At 44.6% G+C, this 26,856-nt stretch overlaps 1 protein-coding gene across 1 annotated transcript in view; it reads left to right on the forward strand.

Annotated features, from left to right (window-relative positions):
• Window positions 1-26,856, forward strand: part of LOC144826522 (uncharacterized) — a 592,534-nt gene that overhangs the window by 152,691 nt on the left and 412,987 nt on the right. The window contains exon 3 of the mRNA XM_078684945.1: window positions 1,725-2,453. Within this exon, the coding sequence (XP_078541071.1) occupies window positions 1,731-2,453 (723 nt within the window). The 5' untranslated portion in view covers window positions 1,725-1,730. The remainder of the gene's footprint in view (window positions 1-1,724; window positions 2,454-26,856) is intronic.

The raw sequence follows: 26,856 nt of genomic DNA on the forward strand, positions 1-26,856 counted from the left end.
ATACTTGGCATTTCCATTCTCTGTTATGAACCTGCCGATACGATAGTTAAAAAAATATATATAATACATTTCCCGCGTTAGCTTCTTTCCTGTCTATTCATGCGTAGATGCCTCGTACAACAGTGCTTTTTAATTATTACGCACGATCATATTGGCGCCTGTGTGCTGTTTATAAGAGGGTAAACAGGAAGGGCCTTGGCAATGCGTATCTGCCTTGTGACTAATCAGTAACTCGGCTTCCACCGTTTGTGTGACCTTGTGAACACGAGGATTGACGATTGGTATGACTCGGCAATATGCAAGCACAGTTCAAAGTCTGCACACGACTACAAGGTTAAATTCAATAATGGTCTAGGGCGGAAGTGTATTTTATCACCGAATCAAATATTGTTTGCTTTATGATGGAGGGAAGCTGTCGCAGCCTGACCTGTGAGAGCGCATAGACTTTGTGCTTTGAAACCATTAGTCTCTTCGAGGCGGCCTTTTTGCAAGTCTTTAAGTGGACGCCCGAGCAATCACAGCAGAGGCCTGATTACACGTTGAGGCGTTATTTATTGCCCCTGATAAATAATGTTGCCAGGATGGGCGTTATTTAACGGGCGCGAGAAATAACACTTGTGAGTTTATGAGGAATAATGTGGATTCGGTGTTTTACGCACCTAAATCCGCATGATCCGGTAAACACCGTATGTTTTCTCCTATAAAATGTGGGCAGGTTTTACCTGCCGAAATGAAGTGAGTGTGGGATCATTTAATAATCATTGGATGTGTTAAATAAAAACAAACTTGTAATTCTGCCCCGTACGTATACAGGGGTTTACGCACCGGACGGAATTAACCACCCACTTTATAATCCAACCCAAAATCTGAATCTCCCCATAGCAGTTTCTGTACAAACTTGAGCCTATGTGGTTATTTGTTTTGGAATTAGTAATGTGTGTACCTGACATTGCTGTGTTTTATTAATTTTGGAATTGGTTAGTCGTTACTCAACTACCACTACATCCCCAGACCATGTGCATGAGACGCCAAGTTGCGCAGTTCTGTTGGGTTTGGAACTGAATTGGGTATTCCTAGTAGCCAGAACGTCTTTTTCTTTACGATATATGTTGGCATTGAAGGTAGTTCATATTGGATGACTACACTGTTACTAAGTAAATAGGAGTCCTTAATAAGCACAAAGACTAAAAATGTTTATATGCTCAGAAATCTGCTTGGTCACAACTTAGTGTAATTTATCTTTTTATTGATGATTCTGTTTCTTCTCTGACATCCCCACCACACAAGCATTTTTCTGATGGAGGAATCCACTCTTAGACCTACGTCAATATGATTTAAGTATTGTTTTTGCCATTTAAATTCTAGTTTTTGATGGCATTACTGGATGTAATTAGAATCAAGCCTCTTCCAAAAACCTTTACTCGTATTTGGGGAAGTGTTGGTGCTGTCATGTTGGGTAAGCTGGCAACTTGCCATTACTGTCCCATGTTCAAAACTTTCTTTTTGAATTTAATAATATACAATGGTTCAACCTCGCTTTACCCTGCTTCCAAAATCTTTATGGACAACACTGTGTGAGAGCAAGCCTTACCTGACTATACATACCTTTGCTAGATATATCTTTGCATCAATAAGTGACTATCTCTATTTGTGATCATTATAATGCATTGTTTTACCTAGATTGACATTTCTACAAAAACTGTATTTTTCTTTTTTAATTTCAGGTTATAATGGAAATTATTCAACCGCTTGCTCCTGAACCTCATGCAATACAGGATAGTACGAATTCTGCAAACCAAGCTCGATGTACAGTAGAGAATGTCCACGCTGGTCAAAGATTATGTCGCTTCTATTCCCAAGGAAGGTACTGCCAGTTTGGCAAAAGATGCCGTTTCCTCCATCAACAAGTGGATCAAAATGCATCATCCAGAAGACCTACACCAGGCCAAGAGTATGGTGGTGATCAGGGGTCCTCATTATCCTCTGAGAGCACCTCAAAACCTAGTGCTGTGGAAAAGTCTAATGAGATCACGTCTGCTGATGTCTCTCCAGCATTGCAACCATCAACAAATGCTCCTGTAAAAGCTCCATCAAAAAGGCAGCGGGCTCCAAAGTTATGCCGGTACTTTGCAAATGGTTACTGTGCCATGGATAACAAATGCCGATTCTGGCACCCGGATCAGCCACCACCCAGCCAGCCACCCTCTGTAAAGAGACACGAGCCTCCAAAAGCCAAGCCTGCAGCACCAGAGAGTCATGCTAGTCGCCCTTCTGTACCCAAGGAAGAGATAAAGTTTAGTGAAATGACTCCTGAAGTTGCCAAGCAACTGAGGGAGACCGAGATTGCCCAACTCATAAAAAGGATTCCAAAGGATAAACTGATCATCCAGGAGAGGGAGGATCGGAAAGTCACCTACTACAGAGTTACTGTGCAGCCGACAGATCCGGACTGGGTATGTTTTATGCAGCCTTGTTTTAGGTACTACGCTGCTTACATTAGAGGTTAAACACACAGAACGTGATAAGTATACTATCAGTTCATAATGTTTCTGCTTATATGCGAAATGGTGGTGCAATTGCTTGTTTTGAAATTGCCCCTTTGCTCAGTTGAATGTCACATTATTTGTAAATCATTCACCTTAACAATGGCCATGTTTGAACCGTGTTGAATTATTTTTCAGTGGTAGGACAGTGGCATGGTGATTATATGTAGATATGTGTGTCTACCCTTGTAAGTGGTAGGTGACTCGGCATGTTTCCTTTGTACATGATGGTTCTTCACATGTCCATACTTCGGAAAGTGCCACAACTATTATCCTGAGTAAGTAAGTAAGTAAGTTTATTGCTTGATTAATTAAAATCCTAGCAGTACACACATCAGTATAAAATGTATAAAAGGATACATATATGTGACATCATTTCATGTTGTCTTAAAAAACAACGTGATGGATATGCATTAAAATCGACCAATTTTCTGGTTAAAATTACTTACAGTTTGTGATGGAGGTATAAAATTTAAGGAAGACGTAAGGGTGAGTCCCCATCTGGAGGTGACGCCAGTGTCCGTAGTTCTAATAGTCTATTGTGTGGTCGTGGACGACTGCCTCAGGGTCGGAACGTAGTGGGAGTCAAAGAGAGTTGCCGGATAAAAGAGCTTGGGTGCGCGCAACAGTGCTCAGGCTACTGCGAGAAGCTTTATTTGGGCAGTTTTCATGAAGCAGATGAAGATGCAGGTTAATTTAATGTTGGTCCTGCTGAAGCACAACTTCACTGTCTGCAAGTCCGGATATGCATTTCATTAATAAGCGGTTTTAGCAGTTCTCTCCTCTCCCGGTCTAGGAACTTACATATGCATAGGAGATGCAGCATATCTTCTTTAGTTTCGCCGCATAGTCTGCATTGTGTAGATATGAATATACGTTTCCAGGGGGGCAAATGTGGTTTGACAGGAAGGATGCCCATCCTCAGGCCCAAGAAGCCTTCTTTTAAAGGCCCTGAGAAGCTGGTATCGAGATACGGTTGTGGTGAGCATTTTGGATAGCTTTGTATCACGAACCAGCTATGGGCCCTCTTATTTTGACATTCTTTATCATTTGCGGTGGAGACGAGCTTTGTTGACTTATTCACCAGGTCTTTTACGTTCTTGAATGGGAGTCCTGACTCCCATATATTCTCCAGGGCAAACAAGCTGATCCCTGATTGGAGGTAGTCTTTGGCCGGTGAGGCATGTTTCCTTGATATTTCCTTCCATAGGAATGAGTTCAGCGAGCCCGCCTCTGCACTCTTTATTTTATACCAGCTCTTTACATACGCGGCCTTCCTGCTTATTCTCTGGTTTACTATTCCAAATTCGAGGCGTAGTTGGGCTGGGGAGGTGTATTTAGGAAGCTTGAAGATTATTCTTAAAGCTTTAGCGACCGTTTTATTGAGGGTTTCTTCGTCCAACCCTCGCAAGGCCTCACTGCCGTATGTGAGCGTGGGCAGCAGCTTTGCGCGAAGCACTTCAAGCGGCGGGAGCAGGTTTGGTCCTGCTATTTTGCTTTTAAGATTTTTCAGGGTGATTGCTAAGATGGTTCCTCGTCTCTGAATCACCTCTTTTTGTTGGTCATATGTCCCATTCTTATCAAAGATAATTCCTAGATATTTATAGTCGTGGACGACTTCAAGTTCTCTCTCGCCCAGCTGCCATTTCAGTCGCTTTTTTGGGTTGCGCTGGTTTAGCACCATTATTTTTGACTTTTCTAAGTTGATTTCTAACCCGTTTTGGAATGGAGCAGGTGTTGTAAGCCGACTGGGGTTTGGCTGATTAAAATCAGGTCGTCGGCGTACAGTAAATTTGAGAGAGGGAGGCCTCCCAGGTTTGGTGCATGATGGTTACAATTATCTAGGTCAGTTGAGAGATCAGCCACGAAGAGGTTAAATAAAGTGGGAGCCAAAACGCAGCCCTGCTTTAAGCCTCTGGAGGTTGGGATCCGCCTGGATATGATTGTACTACTCCCCAGTTTTATTTGGACCCATGTATCGGAATGTAGTAGGATGAGTTGATTCAGAAGGGCAGGAGGAATTTCCCATCGTACTAGCTTTGACCATAGCTTTCCTCGATCTATGCTGTCAAAGGCAGCTTTGTAATCGATGAAACAGACAAATAATGGTTTTCTTGCTGCTTTTGTCGAATCGGCTAAAAGGGAAAAAGCCAGGATGTTTGTGGTGGTTTCCAGGTTTTCCTGGAAGCCTGTTTGGTTAATTGGAATTAAGGCCTTTTCCCTTGCCCATTCCCGGAGGTCGGCTAGAATAAGTCCCGCGTAGTACTTGGCCTCGATGTCAATGAGGGCGATGAGCCTGTAATTTTTTGGATCACTTTTACAGCCTTTTTTATAGATAGGCGAGATGATTGAGCCTTTCCAGGATTCTGGGATTGTTCCTGTTGTAGTAATGTTGCCAAAGAGCTTTAGTAATGAGCCAGACCAGTACTTTTGATCTTGTTTATATAACAATGGAGGCAAGCTGTTTGGCCCGGGGGCACCCTCTTGGTGGCTGTGCTGTATTCTGTCCTCGATCGTTTTTAGGGAGGAACTGGGTGGTAGATTATTCCTATAAAGGGTGGGCCGAGATAGATCAGCATAGAACTCAGCTGGTTTTTGCAAGTTGCTTTGGGAGCCTACGTTAAAGTAGTGTTGCAGATAGGTTGTCCAAACGTCCTCGGTTATGTAGGAGTTGATCATGGGTGCCGATGGATTTTCGATGCTTTTGACCGTTTGCCAGAATCTGGCACTGTTATTCATTTTGGCATCATGGAGTAGTTTAGCCCAGAGTGATTCTTTGTATTCCTTTTTTGCACGCCAGATGATTTTCTTTTTCCTTGTTCGAAGTTTTCTTAGTGCATATATGGTGCCGACAGTTGCGGTGTTTTGGCGAATAGAGCGGATTACTCGGTTTATGTCGCCCCTTAGGTGTCTTAATTCGGCATGCTCACTTGATGACAAGTGGGTGCACTGGCTTGTTCCTGCCCAGATGCTTTGTTCTGGCTGAGGCCCTTTTTGTACTGGTTGGGTGACAGCAGGTGGAGCGGGTTGGCCCATAGCTTTGGTAAAAATTTCCCATGTGTGGACGGTGCTTCCTTCGGTGAGTTTGATTTCTTCCCACGTTGTTTTTGCAGCGGCTGCTAGCTTTTCTGGGTTGCGTATTTTACAACGGATTCTCCTATGTTGGTATCTCGTGATCTGACAGGGTTCTGAAGTTGCGTATGTTGTGGCAGTGCCCTCGATACCTAGAGTGAGTTCTTGGGGCTGATGGTCACTGTAATCGGACACCCCAATCCTAAAATCTTTTACTAAGCCCAGAAGTGGGAGGGCGACGAAGGTATAGTCGATTGCGGTGTTGACCGCGTTTCTGTGGAAAGTTGGGGCTTGAGGTCTGTCCCCTGGCATGCGGCCGTTTAGTGCTACCATTGAGAGACTTTCCAGTTCTCTGTGCAGATCTTTCGAGATTTTTGTTGGTTTGCCCCACTTGTAGTTGTCCTGGGAGATGATCCCCCATGCTCGATGTTTATCGTCGTCTAGGTTGCAGTCTCCTGTTACCTCCCCTAGGAACATGTTGAAGTCTCCTGTTAGGATATAGTTCGAGCTTTCGTCCTCCGTTATTAACCGGGTAAGTTCAAGTATCAACTGCTTTGCACCAGTCCTCTTGCTCTGGGGGTGGATATAAGTGTTTACCAGAGTTATGTGTTGTTGGTTACTTTGGCCCCGCATTTCGAATTGGATTGCCATTATTTCAAGGGATGTAATGTTTTTGGTCGTGTATTCTTTCCCTGCGGTTATGGCTGCAATCGAGGCGTAGACGGTTAGGCCTCCTTTGCGGTGGCCATAGTTCGATTGTCGAGCTGCAGGGAGGTGGTAGGTCTTGTAGCCTTGGAGATGTGAGGGGTCCTCCAGCCAAGTTTCCTGTAGGAGAACTAGATCAAAATTTTGAAAGTATAACAGTAGTGAGGGGTCGTTGATTTTTGTCCCGAGTCCATTGATGTTCCAAGAGCAGAGTTTTAGGTTTCTTTCCTTGTTTCCCTGTTCAAGGTTCGGTCATGGATTATCAGTTCTGAAATTTATTGTTTTGGATATCCAAGACCAGTCGGTTGAGGGATGGGTTTTCTCTAGCCTCCTACCCCTCCTAGCTGTGAGGCTTGGACCATTGGGGCCTGTGACCGAGGTGCTGCGGGCCCCCTTGAGAAATGTGTTGCTTTGATTTCGTTCGGTCGAACTACTTAATGGTCTCTTATTGGAGTCAAGTTGGTATTGGAGCAGCGGGGTCAGGTACCCGACTGGTCGATGCTGATACACTCGAATCCCCCATGCTTCTAGTTGTGCGTCTTCACTGAGAATTCTTTCTACTAGCTCTGAACTTGCCCATTCGGTCTTGGTGACCTCTTGGTCCGAGAGATGCTTGAAGGTTTCAAATTCTACGGACAGCAGGTCGTGGGTTTTAATCCCAGCCAAGCTTCTGATTGCTTTTAGAATTTGGAGGATGTTACCACGATTTAAGATGTCCCTTCTGCCTTTGGACTTGTATTCTGGGACGAACAGAATTATTTGTGAGGTTGGTTGTTGACCTTGGTTAGCTAGGTTGCTGCTGCCTATGGGCTTGTAGCCTAGTTCTTCAGTCTGGACATTCGTTTGGGTTTTTTCTGTTTTATTTTCGATTCCGTGAGTTCGCTCCCTGTTATGAGGGTGACCATCTATATCGGTGTTGGTGGTTCGGTTTACTTCAGTTATTTCTACTGAATTTAGTTGCGCAGTTGTGTATTGATGTTGAGTAGTATCACATACTGGTGGGGTTCTATTCCTGTTTGTGTCGTCACTTCCGATTGTGCTAGACATTTTGCTGCAAGTCGCTTTATCCTGAGGATTTATTAGGTTTTGATTGAGGTCCTTGGGGGCATTGACTCCAACTCGTGCTTGGCTTCCTGATGTCTGGGTGGTGATTGGGCCTTGATCTGGCTGTTGAATGTTTGGCGTGCTAGATTCTTCTATCTCCTGCGGAATGGCATTCTGGGTGTTTGGTACAATCTGAAAGTATGATTTGATAGGTGAGTTCTTGTACCTCCCTTTCCTCCTTTGTTTCCTTCTCTGCTTGGAGGATTGTCCTTTGTTCTGCTCAGCTTTGCCTTCTAAAGTTGTAACTTCATGCGTAGTTGGGTGGCTGATGTTTGCTGCAGCTGATTCCGGATACTTTACCTCAACATTCCTTGGGGATTTTAAAGGGAACGAGTTGGTTACTGTATGGGAGGTTTTCGTTCCGGTTTCCGGATGTTGGCCAGCCTCGTAGGGGATTTGGACCATCGGGTGTGATGCCTCTTCCTTTGGTCTTTCCCCTTGACCTTTACTGAGGCTAAGAGAGTTACGGGTGCTAGGTGGATTGAGATCTTGAGTGACGGAATCTTGCGCCCCTTCATGTATCCTTGTTTTGGAGACGGTTTGGCTATTGGCTACTAGTCCTCTAATGCTGATGTTCGCGCTATCAAGCTCGGGCTTCATACTAGAGCCAATGGTTTTCAGGTCGGTGAGGAGGTCACTCATCACTGTGGGTAACGTGGCAATTTTTTCCACGATTAGATGGCAGGTGCAGCTTGGTGGAAGGATAGTTGCATCCCGTTGGGCCCTTTCAATAAAGTTATTCATGTCTGAAAGCTTGCTGTCAATGCTGGTAACGTGTAGCGCAAGGCAGTTGAGAATGTTAAGCTGGATATCCATTTTGTCTGAGTGATATTCCAGAGCTTTAGTGGAGAGTTGCATGGTGTTTAGAAGTGAAGCCCATATTCCTAAATTCGCTCGTCGGAGTGTTTGCGTCAGCCTTTTTTGAGGGACTTCCCAATCCTTGTGGGGCCACTTCCTTCTTTTCCTCAGATGTATAGGTGGTGACAAGATTTTCCCATTCTTCCTTTGTGAGGGAAGCAAGATGGGTGCTTCCTGCAATTATGTCGTTCTGGTCGCCCTCTATGTTTGTTGTTGTAGGGAGGTGCTTAAGTAGGGGTACTTCGGGGTGAGGTTCCTCTGTAGTGGACTTTGAGAGTTTGTAATTTGAACTGTTTCGAATGGGTAAGTGATTCTCTGTAGACGGTGTAAAGGCAGTGTCTTTCTTATGGTCTTTACGCTCCTGTTCATAATTATGTTTGTTGGATTTGTTGGGTTCTTGGTTGCATCCGGTAGAGTTGGAGAGATAGGATTTCAATGGTTGTAGAGAAATTGACTCTCTGGCTTCCGTTGTGTTAGTTTTGTCTTCAGATGGGGGGGTCGGGTGACCTGTAAAATGAAACACGTCTGACACTGCAGGAGAAGAAACAGGAAATCCCATAGCTCGGGGGGGGGGGGGGCTTTTATGCTGGCGATGAAGTACTAAGATTTTAGGCTCTAAAGGCAGCCCAGATGGATCTGCTGGTAATTCCATTTCGTTTACTTGGTTAGACTGGGGAGCTGGTAGAGCGGGTAAAGCTAGTAGAGCTGATGAACGCGTAGTTTCGTCGCCTGGCAGGGCCTCTTCTGGGGCGCCCTCTGTTGTTTTTTCAAAGTTAGTTATGGGGGGTGTGGTGAATGTCGATGTTTCCGTTGCGCCTTTTAAGGACTCTATGTTTGATTTGGTCGGTGTTTTAAAGTAGTTGTTTCCTCTCTCCCCTAGTTCAGTTGATACGGTGTACATGCCGGTGTCTGTTTCAAGTGTCGCAGATGAGGCCGAAAGGTAACCGGATGCCCCTTCTGGTAGCTGAGGGTGCAATGGGGAGGGGAGATTCAATTGGTTACGGGTGTTGAGGTGGAGTAGCGCACCTGCGTCTTTAATAAAGGAAAATTTTGAATAAATTTTGGGTTGAAGTAGTTTTTTCCCCTGGGGCGCAGATTTCTCCCAGATAGTCTCTTTTCCTACCTCGTTTGGATCTTGAACTAAGTCTACTAGCAGGATATCTGGCGTTCCTGAGTTGGCGGCGGTGGCCGCGCGGGATGCGTTCTCCCGTCCAGTCGAGGTGGTCGGGGTGGCCGGAGTGGTCAGGGTTTGTGGGTTATATTCCAACGGCTCGTTTGGAACCTTAGGGTTCCTTGTTTTCCCTTTTCTGGTATTGCTAGTGGAAGTTGTGACTCGCCTCACCTTACCAGACCACATTGTCGGCTTGGCGCCCTGTGCGGTGGAGTTGGTGGGTCAGGTTAGGAAAATTGGCGGGTCTCGGGTGATTCGTCCTTTGCATCCTTTACTTCCTTTGCTGGCTTTCCCCGGATGGCTTCCTGGGTGTTGCGCCTCCTCCCAGTTGGCAATGGATTGGGGATTTTTAGCAGTGATACTGATTGCAGTTCCGACAATTTTACTTCTCCCTCTCTTACGCTGGTTCAGCCTAATTCAGCCTGTTACGGCCTGGGCGGTTCTGGCGGCGCCTCAACGCTTCTCTCGTTGCCGCGACTCCCCCTCAGTGCTTCCCGCCTTGCCACGGAACTGCTCGGTACAGGGCCGTGATTCGGCGTGGAAGGTTCGTGATCGCCCGTCACTTCGCGCAGCTCATGGCTCTCCCCCCGCGGTTTTCCCGTGCTACTTCTCCGTCTCCGTCACCCTCGCGGCAGAGGGGCAGAAGGGAAGGAAGGGGGGAGACTTTGTGTGGTTAATAGTGCGGAGAGAGCTGCGTGCGCGGCTCCTCGACGCCGGTCTGTCTGAGCCTCAAACTCAGTCTGGCTCTGCTCAACAACTCAGAGGATAAGGTGTTCAGTACTGGGCAATATGGGGGACTACTGCAGTGGGTGTGCTCATGTGAAGATTTGAGCTCTCAGTCTTAAAAGTTGTGTCAGTTATGTTGGTTGGGCGGGAAGGGAGCAGGAGTGAGAGAGGGAGGCGGAGAAGAAAGTTTCTGGCTCACCTCTCAATTCTGTAGCCTCCCCTCTTGTGTCTGTGAGGCTTTGTAGTTTGTAATTTTGACGTTTTTGTAGCTTGATGGCCCCTTGTGGCTCCTTGTGCCCCTGTGCCCCTGGAGCTGAACGGCACAGAAAATGAGAGGGAGTAAAATGCAGATAGAGCGATAATCCTTTAGTCCGATCCTGGTGCTTGCTTGTCCTTGCTTGTCTTGCAGCCCTAGGGTGTTCCGCTCCTTCTTTGTTGGGGACTTGCTGCTTGCTGCTCCTGCTGCTGCTGCAGCTACTCCCTTTCTGTTTCTCTGGTGTTTCTCTGCCCACTGTCCACTGTCACTGCTCCCTGCAGTGGGTTTGCCACGGGGCTACCAACACCACCACGGCAGAAGCAGCAGGGCAGGTCGGCAGCAACGGCAACAGGTAGTCGGGCAGCTCTGCCACTGTGTGCGTTAGGTGCGTTAGGTGACTGTAGAGGGCTGTGAGGAGGCTGTATGAGGCTGGGGGGGCCCAGGGGACATGAAATTGCTGGATTTTTCCAGGCCCCCAGACCCCACTGGTCCCACCTGCTCCGCCGACCTCGCCTCGGTTTTTCTACCAATTTTCGCGGCTCCGTTTTTCGGGACTCTCCCGCGGCTTCCCGCGCCTCTGCCGATTTTCCCAGGTGGAGGGGAGGGGGCAGGGGTGAGGTTGCAGGGCTCACCGTGTTGCCTTTCTCGGCGTCTCTTGGTGTAGTAGCTGGCTGGCTGGCTCCCCAGGCAGGCTCCGCTCCTCTCTGCTGTCTGGCACTGCTCTGGTCTACGGCAAGATTGCAAGCCCGGACTGGATTCTCCTGTGTGAACGGTGTCTCAGAGAGATCACTTAAAATAGCATACTGAGTAAGAATACCCTATGATACTGGAAACAAGTATTGATATAGTCCAACAGTAAATAGTTAAACATTTAGGGCTAGATGTAGGTAATTTAGATTTACAGATTCGAAAATACCGAATTTTACAGATTCTGTATTTTTGAATTGGTAAATTCAATGTAGGTAATTATTAGGTAAAAAATACCGAATCGGTAAGATTCGGTATTTACCGAATCGGTAATTACCGATTCGGTATTTGACATTCATTTCTATGGGCCTGGAGGCCCATAGGAATGAATGTCAATTACCGAACCGGTAATTACCGATTCGGTAAAATTGGAAAAAAGTCAAGGGTGGCAGGGTGTCACTTTGACACCCTGCTGCACCCCTGATTAGTGCTTGTGTGCACATGTGGCACACATACATGCCCGAAGGGCATGTATGTCTGTCACATGGCACAGGTGTAAATGCACATATTTGCATTCACATAGGAATTCGTTATTTACCACCAACTAATGGTTGGTGGTAAATAACGAATCCTTAAAGCCCTGAAGCACTGTTGAAAGTGCTTCCTACATCTCATTTACCGATTCGGTAAATGATGATTCGGTAAATACCGAATCGGTAAATACCGATTCGTTATTAATCGAATCGGTAAAATAGCCTCCTATATAGGAAAAGGCTTGGCTTTTACCGGTCGGTACCACCGATTTCGGCCGTTACCGACCGGTAAAAGCCTACCTACATCTGGCCCTAACTCCGGTGTTTCCCCCTTTCTAATCTAATAACCATAAACATCGACTTGTCATCATTGCATCATTCCATAATACTATTTTGCTAGCCATCTACATATTGAAATATTAATAATCAAAGTACTGTTTGAATCCCAAAGCCTACAATAAAGCTGCACATGAGCCACATTCATGCACAAGGTGGTATGAATGTCCATCTCACGCTTAACATTTTGGACTGTTAGTGAGTATAACAGATAGAGGTTATCTGATCTGCGTTACAATGTTGTGGATGGAGTAGCAGGAGCTAAAATTGAAAGGTTCTCTGATAATGACACGTCTCCATCAGCTTCTCTTGTACTCGAAGTGATGGCCAAAAGAGGAGAAGCCGCTTCTCTTACACACCCATCTATTTGAGGATCCCTGGTTTTCTCAAACAGGCATAGAGTAGAAATGCTCACGTCTTTTCTGCTCTGTAATGTATGCCTCACCAAAACTGAAGCCCTAGTCCTTGAAGGTAGTCATTCTTCCAGTAAATCAATGGTTGATGCAGTGCTTATGGATATGAACTAAATTGCATCAAGATCCATTCAGGCCATTGCTGAAAATCATTGATTGCATATTTGACTACAGAAAGGCTTAATATCAAAAACATTGTAGGTGGCAATCTCAGACCTGTTGACTGAACTACGCCTTTTCCTAGCACTGTAAATAACCGGTATATATTATTATTCAGTTTCGTGATACTTAATCTGTTGAAATGGGTAGGATTCAGGCAGGGTTGGAATGATAACCCCAAGACCTACAGGTGAAATGCAGATCTCAGCAAAAAGCGTGTAATTCAGTGATCCCCCTTACAACCTTATGTTGTACAGAAGTACTCTGTTTTTTGGTCTAAGTGTAGTAATGAAAGATGTTAGCAGTTATTAATGTCATGCCGTCCTTCTGCAGTCACCTCTGCATTAGCTCATCTTGCGAGTTCTTTTCATCGTACTGTATAGTCGCTTTTGCGATGTAGCTCTTATCTAGGCTGAGGAATCCAGATGAGGTCTCCTCCATTGAACTCCTATATGGCACCTTTCTAAATCTCATCTCTTATCATGTAGTGCCTTTTTTTCTGAGTCTTAGATGAATAACTCCATGTATGGGTGCTTTGAATGACCGTTCTCGCTCCTTAAATCACTGTTCATTGCTCCACACGTATTTTACACTCTTTATTGGATATTACCCGCCTGTCAGATCTTTGTGTCATCTGTAAATAAGCTGACCTTCTTTGCAGGGTCACTATTCATTGCATCCAAAAACTTGCATGTGTGTTCAATAAAGTCAGGCAAAGGGTTCTCTGAAGCACAGATAAAACAGATATTGAAGGTCTCTGCAGCATTAGAATGGGAGCCCGAAGGATCATTGTTTTCATTAAAGGGGCATTCAGATATCAACCGCAAGAAACGGTGTTTAGCCTCTAGGCGTGTAGATCTCCATCGTGGCATCTTTATTAACATCCAGAAGTATTGAAAATCACGGCACATATGCAGCGTCCTGAAACATGTTCTTGCATAGAAATATCTCTATTTAAATAATAGTTAAACAGATAACTGTCTAACGGCAGCACATAATGTGTATTTTTAAGAACGTCAATTAATATTACAAGCTTGCATAGCAAATCTGCTTGGTTTAAAAGCCCGTGCTTTAATTTCTCATTTTAAGAGGAAAATAATACACTAAATGTAACCAAATAACACTTTTTAAGGCAGATCGTTCCTAATTCGTATAGAAAGCTGTGACTGCTACCTTTTCCACTCTAAAGCAAGGATATATATTATTGTATTGCTCTACTTCTCTATAGAAATTCGACACTGGATTTTGTTTATCATTTCCAACCAGTGCCTTCGCACATTTTTCAAATTTGTTACAATTTATAAACCCCTATTTAGATCTGGCGTTAGCCAAGACCTCTAGATTTTACCAAAATATGTATAATCAACTCGCATATAGGGGATTTCAGCCATCTATCTTCATCCATTGGTCTGTTTTATCATTCACATTTTGCTTCCGCCCACTAAGGCATATAGCATGGCACAGTGGATCAGCCTACTTCAGCCACTGGCTGGTTAACTTTTCTTTGAATGGCTGCACTTTGCCGTTTCATAAGGTGCACATCCACACACAAGCTATTTCCCTAAAGAAACAATATTTTTGTTTCTGCTTAATAATTTCTTTAGTGTTGTCTTTGTGTTTAGAGCCAAAGGTGCTTCTGATGCACATTCTATTTTCATCCGATCCCATCTCCTGCCTATGCTGTTGTAATATTTTTTGGAATGTTTTGCTTTTCCAATGCTTCTGCTTTTCTGAATGCTGCTATTTCACTGTATACCAGATTATGTAAATTTGAAACTGTTATGTATTAAACTATCCCCTTTTTGCTCTGTATTACATTGTCCTTTTTTAATTTTTTTCCTTTCACTCTTTTCTTTCTTCATTTCCTAATTTGTTTCTTTCCTCCTTTGTTTTTCTTTTTTTCTGCCCTCTTTTTTTCTTTCCTCTATTCAGTCTTGCCTTCTTTCATTCTTGACTTTCATTTGTTTTTCTTGCTCCTTCCTTCTCTTCCTTGCTCTTTTATGCCTTTTTTCCTTTCCGTCTTTGCTTTCTCTTATATTCTTCCTCTTCCCTTCTCTTTCTATCTCTTGTCTTTCATTCTTGCCTTGTTTCTTTCTTTCTAGGTCCTCTTTCTTCCCGTCTTTCTTTTTCCCCTTCTCCCTTGTTTTTCTTTCTTTCCTTCTCTCGTACCTTCTTTCCTTTTCTTTCTTACCTTCTTACCTTCTTTCCTCCTCTTTTGTTATTTTTCTTTCTTTGTTTCTTCCACTTTCTTTGTTTCCTTCTCAAAGGCAAGAGGCTTGCAGCCCTGTTAGATGCATTGACTTTTTTATTACTGTGTTTGCCAAGACATTGTGATTTTGGAAAAATTATATGTCTAACGTAGTCATTTATTCGGGTTTCAGCGAGACTTCATCCATTAGTCTGTGGTTGGTGTCATTCACATATTTTTTCCACCCACTCCTGCTTGCATTAAGGAGATATGTATCAATGACCCCACTTCAGCCATTGACTGACTTAATTACGAGCTACGGCATGCCGCCCTTTAACAAGGAACACACCCTCACACAAAGTAGTTCCCTTCAGTGCAAAAGCGTACTATGGTAATGTGTGGTTCTTCTGAGACCAACATTTTTTTTGCCTTTAGCAAAATATATTTTTTTATTAAGTCCCGGAATATTCCTAAAAGATAACATTTTGCAAAAACTTAGACAATGCAAGAATACCACAAGGCTAGCAACCAACGTCAGACCTATTGAATTTGACAATGCTTGTTCGAAGGTGAAGTGTATATTTTTGAAGTATTTTTCCCCTTCTCATCTCTTTGACACTGTTTAGGTCCAGTAAATATATAAACAGGCTGTTGGTCTCTGAAGCAATTACATTATGGAGGAATGTGATATTTGTCAGGGTTTTGTATTTTAGAAGAGTGGAAACTCCCCTGGAGGCAAAGCTGGGCTGTTAAGAAAGCGATGGCGCACTCCACCGTATAAAAGAATGCTTAAGCACTAACTCAGGTTTCCAACACTGAGGAAAAGGGGGTCTCAGGAGGTGGTATCTACCTCCATGTCAAAAGTCATTAAGACTCACTCTAATACCTCTAAATGTCCTCGATCTAAAGTGCTAGCATTAACTTCCATGCCAAGAGCTTCAATTTTGAGGGCTTCAATGCCCAGGGCCTCTTCTGTGACTTGCTTGATGTCTACTTGTCCTTTGACATTGCAGTCTGTCCTGGTATAAAGGATTTTAACTTTAAGTGATATGTCCGTATTGGCAGGTACCTTGACATTGTAAAACTCTCTGTATAGGACCCAGGCTGTGCTTCTGTCTGTGATTGAGATGAAAGAGACATACAAACATGAGAACTCTCTCCAGGTTGAGGGATAGATCATCCAGAAAATTTTACAGCTACTCTGAGCAAGCTGGTAGAAAAATACCTCCTATTAATACCAGCCCAGTAATGGGAAAGCACATGCATTCAGCTTCTCTAAGCTCGCTTTTTATTATCTCATCCTGGATGATGTCTCAACAAATGATCTCACTTTCATAGTATATACTCATTATGTTTTCTCTATTGGAACATACAAGCTGACAAAAAAAGATGAGGCCTATTAGTTTGGTTGGTGCTGTGAAGAACCGGGTTTTAGAACCCAGCGGCGCCAGGGGAAACGCCCAAAGTCTCCGGGTCCACATGTCTTAGAATACAGAGACGGGGTACTTCTTGGCGACGTCAAAGATCAAATTTATTAGCTGCAGCCAGTAACAGAGATTCTAGATTTACAACACGGTGTATGTTCTCAGGAGACTGCTCAACTTTACAAAGCAAGCCATCTCTTTTTATACAAAAAATAGTGCTTCAGGCAAACATTCCTTATTTACAGTTAGACCACTCACATGTTTCCACGACAAAAGCAGGAGCATGATGACAAGCCCATTTTTCAGTTTGTCCAGCCCAAAATTAATCATCAAACAAACCCATAATAAACATTCTTCTTTTGGACAAGTTGGAGACAAACCCATAATAAAAGACCTCAACCCAAATCGTAAATAGGCCATAAAAGAAGGAACAGAAACAGATGAGAAGCAAGATAGAAGGGTGTGTGCGTGTACCATAAACTCAGCAATGTCCTGCTGTTTGATCTCTATCTTGACCAGCTAAAGGGCAAGAACTGGTTTGGCAAGGTCAGCTTCAGGCAGCAGGGTCAGTTCACTTCAGGTCAAACAGGAGTCCGCACAAACTCAAGCCAAGGTGTACGTGTCCCAGAGACTTCTTCAGCCACAGTCATAGGCCTATGTGAGGGCAACCACAAAATGGCTGCCATGCACAAAATGGAACCCAAGGGTTTCAGAACGAAATCGTCAAATACACAGTGAATCCATCAATGTAACATGACGGAAACACTCATGCTTGCTGAGCTCACTGTTTACGGTTCGCTGTTACCAAATTCGTAACAGAACCACGACCATTATGACCCAGGGTCAGATTTCACGGAACCTCAGGCCCTCCTTTTGCCCTTACATAGGCAATGACCTAAACTCACGTCAATCTGAATCCAGGTCTATACTCATCAGATCATCAAGATGTTGCTGTAGCATCATCCTAGTACTTAGTAACTCTCTGTGGACAGGTCATCTCTGACACGAAGTAGCACAAAGGCCACATATAGCAGGAGCACACTGTACGGAAAGACAGAACAGGAAAAGGATAGCTAATACCACCCCACTGACCATCAGAATCTTCCATCCCCAAGTGGATAACAATCCCCAAAACCATCCCATCAACGACCAATCTCCTTCGTCCACATGCACAGACTCGGAGATCTTATGTAGCTTGGAAATGGCTTGGTACACTGTCGGAGCGTTGTCTGGAATAAAAACGCAGCAGCTCGATTGAATCAATTTACATACCCCTCCTCTATCTGCAAGTATGACATCTAACGCAACCCTGTTCTGAAGAGTCATTAGGCGATCCGACTGGAGCTCAGCAGTCAAGTTGCTAAGGGTACCGGCAGTTTCAACTATGGTGGCCTCAACCATTCTCGTCAATTGCTGTATGTTCCTGCTGTTAACCATAGGTCTCCAAAACGGCAGAAAACCCTTCAGAAAATCTCCCAATTCTTGTTCTGCAGTATCTTCCTTACTGAAGACACCTCTAACAACTCTCGTCTTGTGGTAATCTGCCGCAGCTGTATACGTAGGAGGCAACAGGAACGAGACAAAACATGTGCCCGAGAAATCAGGGGGCAACCATGTGTATGCTCTATCGTAACAGACGAAATAGGTACCCTTAGCTGCTAGGAACGATGGGGAAGTCTGGGACGCAAAACCGTACGTCTCAGTGCAGATACTCTTCCCTAACTGAGCTCTCGGATTCTTGCCATTACCTTGCAGACAAAAATGACCCTGATGGGGTACAATCCAAATCGGAGAGGACCTTTTCGCTTGCTGGCTCTTACTCAGACTAGCTCCATATCCGGTCACGTTCCATCCAATATACGCTAGTGTCTCATCTCTCGGGATAGTCTCATAGGAACTAGCTATTTCAATCATATCGACTATTCCCTTAACTAGAGCACTATTCTTTGGATTGTCTTTCACAGAACGTAGGGGGTAGACTTCACGAGCATAGATGAAAATCGTTCTGTATGCCCACACGGAACCTTTATAGCTGAATGGCAGGACCCGGTAAGGAATACCTTTATCGGTAGTATGGGGCATAAGGCCACAAACCCAACAACGTGTCGTGTTCACTACTAGCTGGTGTTGGTGCAGAAGCTGAACAAAGGAATTATTAACGAATTCCAATCTCCTAATGGACTCATGTTCAGGCAGAGGATGAAAAGAATGCGAAGAAACAGTAGAAGAAGGTATGGGTTGTGTAGTGGGTGCAAACGTCACTTGAAAAGAGAATATAATATATCCCATCAAGAACATCATCAAGCTAAGTAACATAAAAAGACATAATATCAAAAAACACTTTCTACTCATAATTCGGCAAATTTTGCTCTTAAAACTCATTTCTTCAACAGGTCTCTCCATCTCGAAAAACTCCATCCTGTAACCGTGCTGCTCGCGGCGGTTGGGTCTTCCGTGCTAAGGAATGCGTCTGTCAGTCCAGGGAACGCCCTAGGACATACCAGAACCGTCGACCTTATGTCTTCGGCTTGCACTCCCAAGTCTTTACACCGCGACCCTACAGCAGAACCCGGATGGCGGTTCGAAAAACAAAAATCAGTCAAAACAGTTTCTCAGATGGGAGAGCCGAACTTTCAGAAATAGCAAAAAGGATTTTCACTTTATTAGTCCCACAACTCTTGGTCGCAAATTATAACGGTCTTTTCCAGGCAATGTCTGATCACGGAACAAGAGTTCAGGCTTGGTAGTGTCCAGTCGAACTGACGGTGGCACAGTTTCTTGCAAAAGATCGTCACTTTCACGCTCAGAACTCGTCCCAATTAAACATGCATCGCTAAAAGGCAGAAAACGAGGCACGGTGTCAGTTTCTGAATCAGGAATGCCCTCCTGGACCCACCGGTCGTACGGCAGAGGCAAAGGAACCCTCTTACAATGTACGCCGTGGATCCAGTTTTTCTTCCCTTGCACTCGTACTGCAGATCGCGTAGACAATAGCACCAAGTAGGGACCGGTCCAGCGGGGCTGATCGTTCTTTGTCCGCTGAAAGTTCTTCACTAGGACCCAGGAGCCAGGATCGATGGCATGTCCTGAATCTTCAGAAGCCTGAGGCAATGTATCATGAACCTGTTGGTGTAAGACACGCAATTTAGTCGTCAATTCGTGCAGGTAATCAAGCAGTACAGGGTGTTCGATCTCGCTGAATTTTGTCGGCCTCGGCACTCCCCATATGTTTGCCGGGCGACCAAAAACTATTTCATATGGACTAAGTCCCACTCGAGAATGTACAGTCATCCTAGTTGACAAAAGTGCCAATGGCAAAGCATCAGGCCATTGAAGACCAGAGCTCGCCTGTATCTTGGCCAATTTCAACTTAAGGGTGCCATTTTAGCACTCCACTAGACCAGCTGATCGGGGGTGATTTGTAGCATGGAATTTCTGACGAATTCCTAAACCATCACATACTCTCTTCATCACTTGACCCACAAATTCACACCCATTGTCACTCCAGACCATTCTCGGTAAACCGTACCTAGGGAAAAACTCCTTAACAAGGGCTTTAGCTGTGGACAAGGCAGTATTATCTTTCAGGGGATATGCTTCTACCCATCTTGAAAAGGCACAAACAACCACGAGTACATACTTCAAATTGTTGCACCTCTCCATGTGGATGAAATCTAGCTGCAAAACCTCGAACGGATACGTTGGAGGCGCAAAATGACCAGCTGGAGTTGGAGTTCCCTTGCCAGGATTGTACTTCAGACAAACCATACAATTCTTGACCACATTCTCTGCACACTTAGAAATTCCAGCATTTTGCCATACTGGAGCCAACAACTTACAAATCCCTTTCGTACTGATATGAGCCATTCCATGCGCCATTGTAACCACTGCAAGCACGTACGCATCGGGTAACAACCATCGCTGATGCTCTGACAACTCAACCCAACAACCATTCGAATCCAATTTACCCGTACTCTCTCTCCATACGCTCAATTCTTTCTCTGTAGCTTCAGCTTGAATTGACTTCATACTTTCTATCGTATCTTCACACTTTCCTCTATCCGGAACCCATCTCGCCGGACCCGGAACATACATTCGACTCATCACATCCCTTGCCGTTTCTTTCGCAACTTCATCTGCAAACACATTACCACGACCAACGTCATCGGTAACCTTCTTATGTGCACTGCATTTCACGATCGCAACTTGCAACGGCAAAGTAAGTGACTCAAGAAGCTCATTTACCAACTGACATGCTGAATCTTAGCTCCAAGCGAAGTCAAAAACCCACGCTCTTTCCACAATCGTCCAAAACTATGAGCCACACCAAACGCATACTGGCTATCAGTGTACACAGTCACTCGTTTCCCTTTTGACAACACACACGCTCTTGTCAATGCAATCAACTCTGCTCTTGAGCTGAGTTATGTGGGATACGTGTAGCTTCAACAATTGTGTGCAAAGTTGTAACAGCATATGCCGCAGTCGTATCCCCATTCGGAAGCTTGAAGCACGAACCATCTACCCATAAGGTACCATCACACTTTGAAAGAGGAGAGTCCCTAAGGTCTATTCTCCCTTTCGTTTCCTCCTCTGTCCTAAGAAAACAATCATGCTGTTCAGAAACATCTGTCTCCACTGAAATCGGCAACAACGTAGCTGGATTCAACGTGTTGCATCTCGTTATATGCACATGACTCGCTAAGAGTGTCAACTCATAACCTGACAATCGAGCACTAGTTAAGTGCTGTGTCTTCGTCCTGTTTAACAATGTATCCACTGCATGTGGAACCATTACAATCAACGTATTATCCATCACCAAGCCAGCAGACTGTCGAATAGAGACAGCCGCTGCCGCTGTGGCTCTCAAACAACTCGGCAACGCTCTAGCTACCGGATCCAAAGTCGACGAGAAATACGCACATGGACGTTGCTTATCGCCGAACTGTTGTGTCAAAACTGACAATGCACATCCCTCTCTCTCGTGGACATAGAGTGTGAAAGGCTTACTGTAGTCGGGAGTACCCAACACAGGAGCCGAACACAACGCATCACGCAATTCTGAAAAACTCTTCTGGCATTCGTCAGTCCAAGGAATAGGATTCGGAGTATCCTTAACAGTAAGAGCTATCAAAGGTTTTGCAAGAAGTGAAAAATTTGGAATCCACTGTCTACAATACGACGAAATACCCAGGAAAGCACGCACTTCTCTCTGAGTAGTTGGCACACTCATTTTCGCAATCGCTTGGATTCGTTCTGGGGTCAATCTTCTTCCCTCCTTCGATAAGAGATGACCTAAGTAGGTCACTTCTTGTCGACAATACTGCAGCTTTGAAAGAGACACCTTATGATGGAAGTCAGATATATGACGCAACAACGACAAAGTAGCTTTTTTACAAATCTCTTCATTGTCAGCAGCAACTAACAAATCGTCGACATACTGAACAAGAGCAGCACCATTAGGTAAGACAATATTATCAAGCTGTGTTTTCAAAGCCTGACTATAGATTGATGGATTCTCACAATAGCCTTGAGGAGCGTGCTTGAACCAGAAGCTTTGACCTCCTAAAGAGAAGCCGAAAATATCTCTACTCTCCTCGGCAATCGGGATGCTGAAGAAAGCATTCTTCAAATCAATCACCGAAAACCAAGTGGCTGAAGCTGGAATCATGGTCAGTAAGGCAGTAATATCTGGAACAACAGGAAATTGCGGAACTACAATCTTATTCACCTCGCGAAGATCGATCACGAACCTATATACAGGCGGTTGTGAAGAATCAGTACGTTTCAGAACAGGCAAAACCGGACTATTGCACACATTACCTCTCATTTCTTCAATCACATCTTTTTCAATCAGGTCATGAATGATGGCTAGCAACGCTCTTTCACCATCACTAAAGATCCTATATTGGGGAATACGTGGCATTCGAACATTTGCTTTCAGCGTCACAACATATGGCGGTATCTCCAAAAGACCCACATCATTAGGACCAGTAGCCCAAAGAATATCAGGAAGAGAAGACAATTCGGCCGGGAGTTGGTCTTTCGACAAATACATCGGAGAGATCACTCTCTTACCTAATGTAAGTTGTACTCCCGAAGGAGAACATTGTAGTGTCGCATACAATCTTTTCAATAGATCCAATCCCAACAAATTCTCACCACAACCTGTCGTCAAAATAAGAGGTGCTTCGAATTCACAAGATCCAACAGAAAGAGACAAAGGACTAGAAATCGGGTTTCTAACTGGGGCGCCAGAAAATCCTACTGAAACATTCGTCAAGCCAGACAAAGGTGCGCCAGGGAGTTTAGAGTGCATAATAGAACTCTTCGCAGCACCAGTATCCAACAGAAAAGGCTCTGACACACCTGATGTAATCACTTCAACATAAGGTCCACTCTGATCTACTGAACTGAAACAACTCCCTCTCTTTGTCTATGGCTGTCCTAGCAATCATTACCGCCCATTTTTTTTTTACCTTCGACATAGTAGTCGTCAGCATAGTGCTGAGTCGTCCTACCAGACGCACCATTTTGCTGATCAAAACAATTCATTGAATTTTGTGGAGGAAAGGAACGCGCATTCTGGGGGAACACACCACGTCCCCTACCTCTAGAAGCTTGCTGAACACCTCGACCTCTCACACCAGAAACACCATTCGCGCGCTGTAACAGAACCGGGCAACTATTTTTAAAATGGCCCTCTTCTTTACAATATGCACACTGATTAGGGCCTACAGGAAAACGCAGTTGAGGAGGCTCAAACCTTTGCGAGTTTCTCTGAAACTGCTGAGGCTGCTGATAATCACATTGGCTACTACGAGGCGGATACGCTAGCTGCAAAAGAACCTTTGTTTTCAACTCTTTAGTCTTCTTGTCTGCTCTATCCTTCTCATCCTTATCCCTATTTTCGTAGTACTGTGCAGTAGCCAATATCTGTGCTGATGAGGAAACAGCCCAAGAACTCTCTGAATCCTTCAATTTAGTACACAACTCGGGAAGCAAGTTATGCACATACTTATCAACAAACAACCGTTGACCACCTTCCGTACTCATGTCTTGACCACTATGGTCAATAAACGTTTCTTCAAACCTAGTGAAGAAATCAGACACACTTTCATCTTTTTTTGCTTACACGCAGACAATTTGTCCCAGTTTACGCGCATAGCAGGCATTAAAGTCTTCATATAAGTAACGATCCTACCAGGAAGTTCTGCAACTAGAGGCTCAGGTTTAGCACCACCAACTTGTCGACCATCCGCAGCACCAATATTAACCCAGGTATCACCTAACTCTTGCGTGTGACAAATCAATCCCCATAAAGGCTGTGGAACCACATTTCCAAACAACATGTCTATATCAGCTAGATTCATAATACATGAGTCTGCAGTCTGTGATAATTCCTTATAATACCCTGCAGGATTTTTACGGGGGTCAGGCAAAGTCTGCATAAGAGCCAAAACTTCAGCTCGCTTCCACGGAACATGTACCCAGACACGTTGAAAATGGGCAGGTGCAGCTACAATACCAGCATTAACATCGGCCTGAACGGCCTCTTTCCACACCGGAGGAACCTCCCTCATTGGATATTGTCGCACTTTCCTCCTAACAGAAGGATCAGGCTCAAACAACGGCTGAGAAGGAGACTTACTCCTAAACGACAACAATGTCGCAACTGCTCTCTCAACATCGAGACCCACTATAGTTCCCTTCGCAAACTCGGACTGTACACGGAACAACTCAGGCGGAGTCTGTCCCAATTCACCATCTTCCCATTCTTCACGAAGGAAAGTACACATTTCATCAAAAACATACCTCTGCTTCGGTGCTTCCCATTGAAGGAATACATCTATAACAGATTCTAAATCATATCTCAAAGTATTAGTAACCCATTTACGTGCCAAATGATCCAGTACTGTCCGCTCGTCGGGACCAGGCAAATGGCTACGTAATTGTTTACGCTCTGAAACAGGGGTCATACCTAGTGACCCAAAGAGAGGGGAAAGGAGACCAGTAACAGTATCAGTCATCCTCTGTCGAACAGAAGGAGAAGTTGACAGAAGGACAGGAGACCAGGCAGACTGAGAGGAAACCAATATAGGAGCGGTAGCAGAAGAAGTAACCAGAACAGGAGACAAAGTCGTAAGAATTGGAGACGGAGCAGGTAGCAAGGTCGGCGGCCCTTGAGAAGGCTGCGCCAGAGGAATAGGAGCCAACTGAAGAGGAGCTGGCGGCTGTGCAATAACCGGAGGCAAAGCAACCGGAGGTTGCGCAACTAAAGGTTGCGGAGGTGCTGTAGCACTTTGCACATAAGGGGTGGCGACCTCAGCAAATGGGACATCAAAGGATCCTTCTCAAGTTCCTTTGTCGCATCTTGCTGATGAGGTGGCAAAGCTGGATAACACTTATCAATCGCCATTTTACGTTGCCTGTGCAACTGCTCACTCGCTTGTTCTTCTTCATTATCTTTAAACTGTATAGCAGCTTGCATTATCGAAATACCCTTCTCTCTTATATTTCTCTTCGCTAATTTAATTTCTTTCTGTATGGCTTCCTTTCGCCAGAGGCGGAAAGAGTCAAACATCGCCGGCCGGGCTTTCTTCTTGAAGAGTTTAACTTCTAAATTATCTAAAATCTCCGTGTCATAACTACCATATTGGGGCCACTTTAGGACACCGTCCTTTCTAGTGTAGCGAATCCACACTTCATTATACGTGATGGGGCCCACGCCATGTTTCAAATAGACCTCATAGGTTGGAGTTCCAATCGGAGGAACCGGACACGAATCCTCCAATCGGGAATCCCTATTACAACCACAACAAAATAACTTTCCAAGTCTGCTAAGACCAGGCATCTTCGCTCACTAGTCTAGCTTCAAACTTCAAGGGAATATCGAATACGATAGTCTCGTGAATACACGAGTCCCTCGGCTTTGGAGCTTGCAAGTCCCAAATCCAAGATCCCAAGGATACCCAAAAACTAAGGACTGGGAGGCGCTCCACTCATACTTAACTGAGGTATCGATCACATCACCAGAAGACCCGTCTATCGTCTCGCTTTACAAATCGTCTAAGGGCTCCAAGACGGGCGACAGTCAGGGCAGCAGTCCTTCGTAGCCGTCGGAAAGCGGGGAACCTCGCAGCAAAGACTTTCGGACCACGACGACATACAGGGGTCGATGAAGTGGCAGGCCTTCCTCCAGAATTTTCACACAAAGCTCCTCACGATCTTCAGGCTTGGACCGGTACCGCTGAAGTCGCCCCACGTTGGGTGCCAATTGAAGAACCGGGTATTAGAACCCAGCGGCGCCAGGGGAAACGCCCAAAGTCTCCTGTTCCACCTGTCTTAGAATACAGAGACACAGGGTACTTCTTGGCGACGTCAAAGATCAAATTTATTAGCTGCAGCCAGTAACAGAGATCCTAGAAGTACAACACAGTGTATGTTCTCAGGAGACTGCTCAACTTTACAAAGCAAGCCATCTCTTTTTATACAAAAAATTGTGCTTCAGGCAAACATTCCTTATTTACAGTTTGACCACTCACATGTTTCCAAGACAAAGCAGGAGCATGATGACAAGCTCCTTTTTCAGTTTGTCCAGCCCAAAATTAATCATCAAACAAACCCATAATAAACATTCTTCTTTTGGACAAGTTGGAGACAAACCCATAATAAAAGACCTCATCCCAAATCGTAAATAGGCCATAAAAGAAGGAACAGAAACAGATGAGAAGCAAGATAGAAGGGTTTGTGCGTGTACCATAAACTCAGCAATGCCCTGCTCTTTGATCTCTATCTTGACCAGCTAAAGGGCAAGAACTGGTTTGGCAAGGTCAGCTTCAGGCAGCAGGGTCAGTTCACTTCAGGTCAAACAGGAGTCAGCACAAACTCAAGCCAAGGTGTACGTGTCCCAGAGACTTGTTCAGCCACAGTCATAGGCCTATGTGAGGGCAACCACAAAATGGCTGCCATGCACAAAATGGAACCCAAGGGTTTCAGAACGAAATCGTCAAATACACAGTGAATCCATCAATGTAACATGACGGAAACACTCATGCTTGCTGAGCTCACTGTTTACTGTTCGCTGTTACCAAATTCGTAACAGAACCACGACCATTATGACCCAGGGTCAGAATTCACGGAACCTCAGCTGTTCTTTGGACTACATCACGAGGGCGGAATGCCTTACCATGTATTATGATATTGAGGCATCAGTAATAGCAAGTTGCAAGGTTACAACTGTTCCTCTGTACAAGATTCCATGGATCAGGGAGTAACAAGCTGAAACGAGTGTTAGCTCTTGGATTTCCACTTGAGGTTTTCTAAATCTGGCCTTTTTGCATGAACAAATTCCTGCAAGTTTGACTTGAAGGATTTGTCTTTGCAAACGATTGTGTAATTACTGGAGAAACTCAAGATTTTGACCCACATCGTGTTAAGAGGCCACTCATGATTAGGTCATTTGTGTTTCACTATCTGTCTTCTCCCTGCTTTCATTACTTAATTTTCCACACAGTCAGAGTGAATGAACTTCAGGCAATACTTTATTTTGAGAGTTTTACATTTTTGATTTAATTAAGAATGGAGGTGGAGACGTTTAAGAAGAGGCTTAGTCGAGTTAGCATTGTGTTATCGCACACATTATCCCATTATCCATCCTATCGCTTTACAATAATAACAG

Source organism: Lissotriton helveticus, chromosome 3_2 (assembly GCF_964261635.1).
Source record: "Lissotriton helveticus chromosome 3_2, aLisHel1.1, whole genome shotgun sequence".
NCBI classification, from domain to species: domain Eukaryota; kingdom Metazoa; phylum Chordata; class Amphibia; order Caudata; family Salamandridae; genus Lissotriton; species Lissotriton helveticus.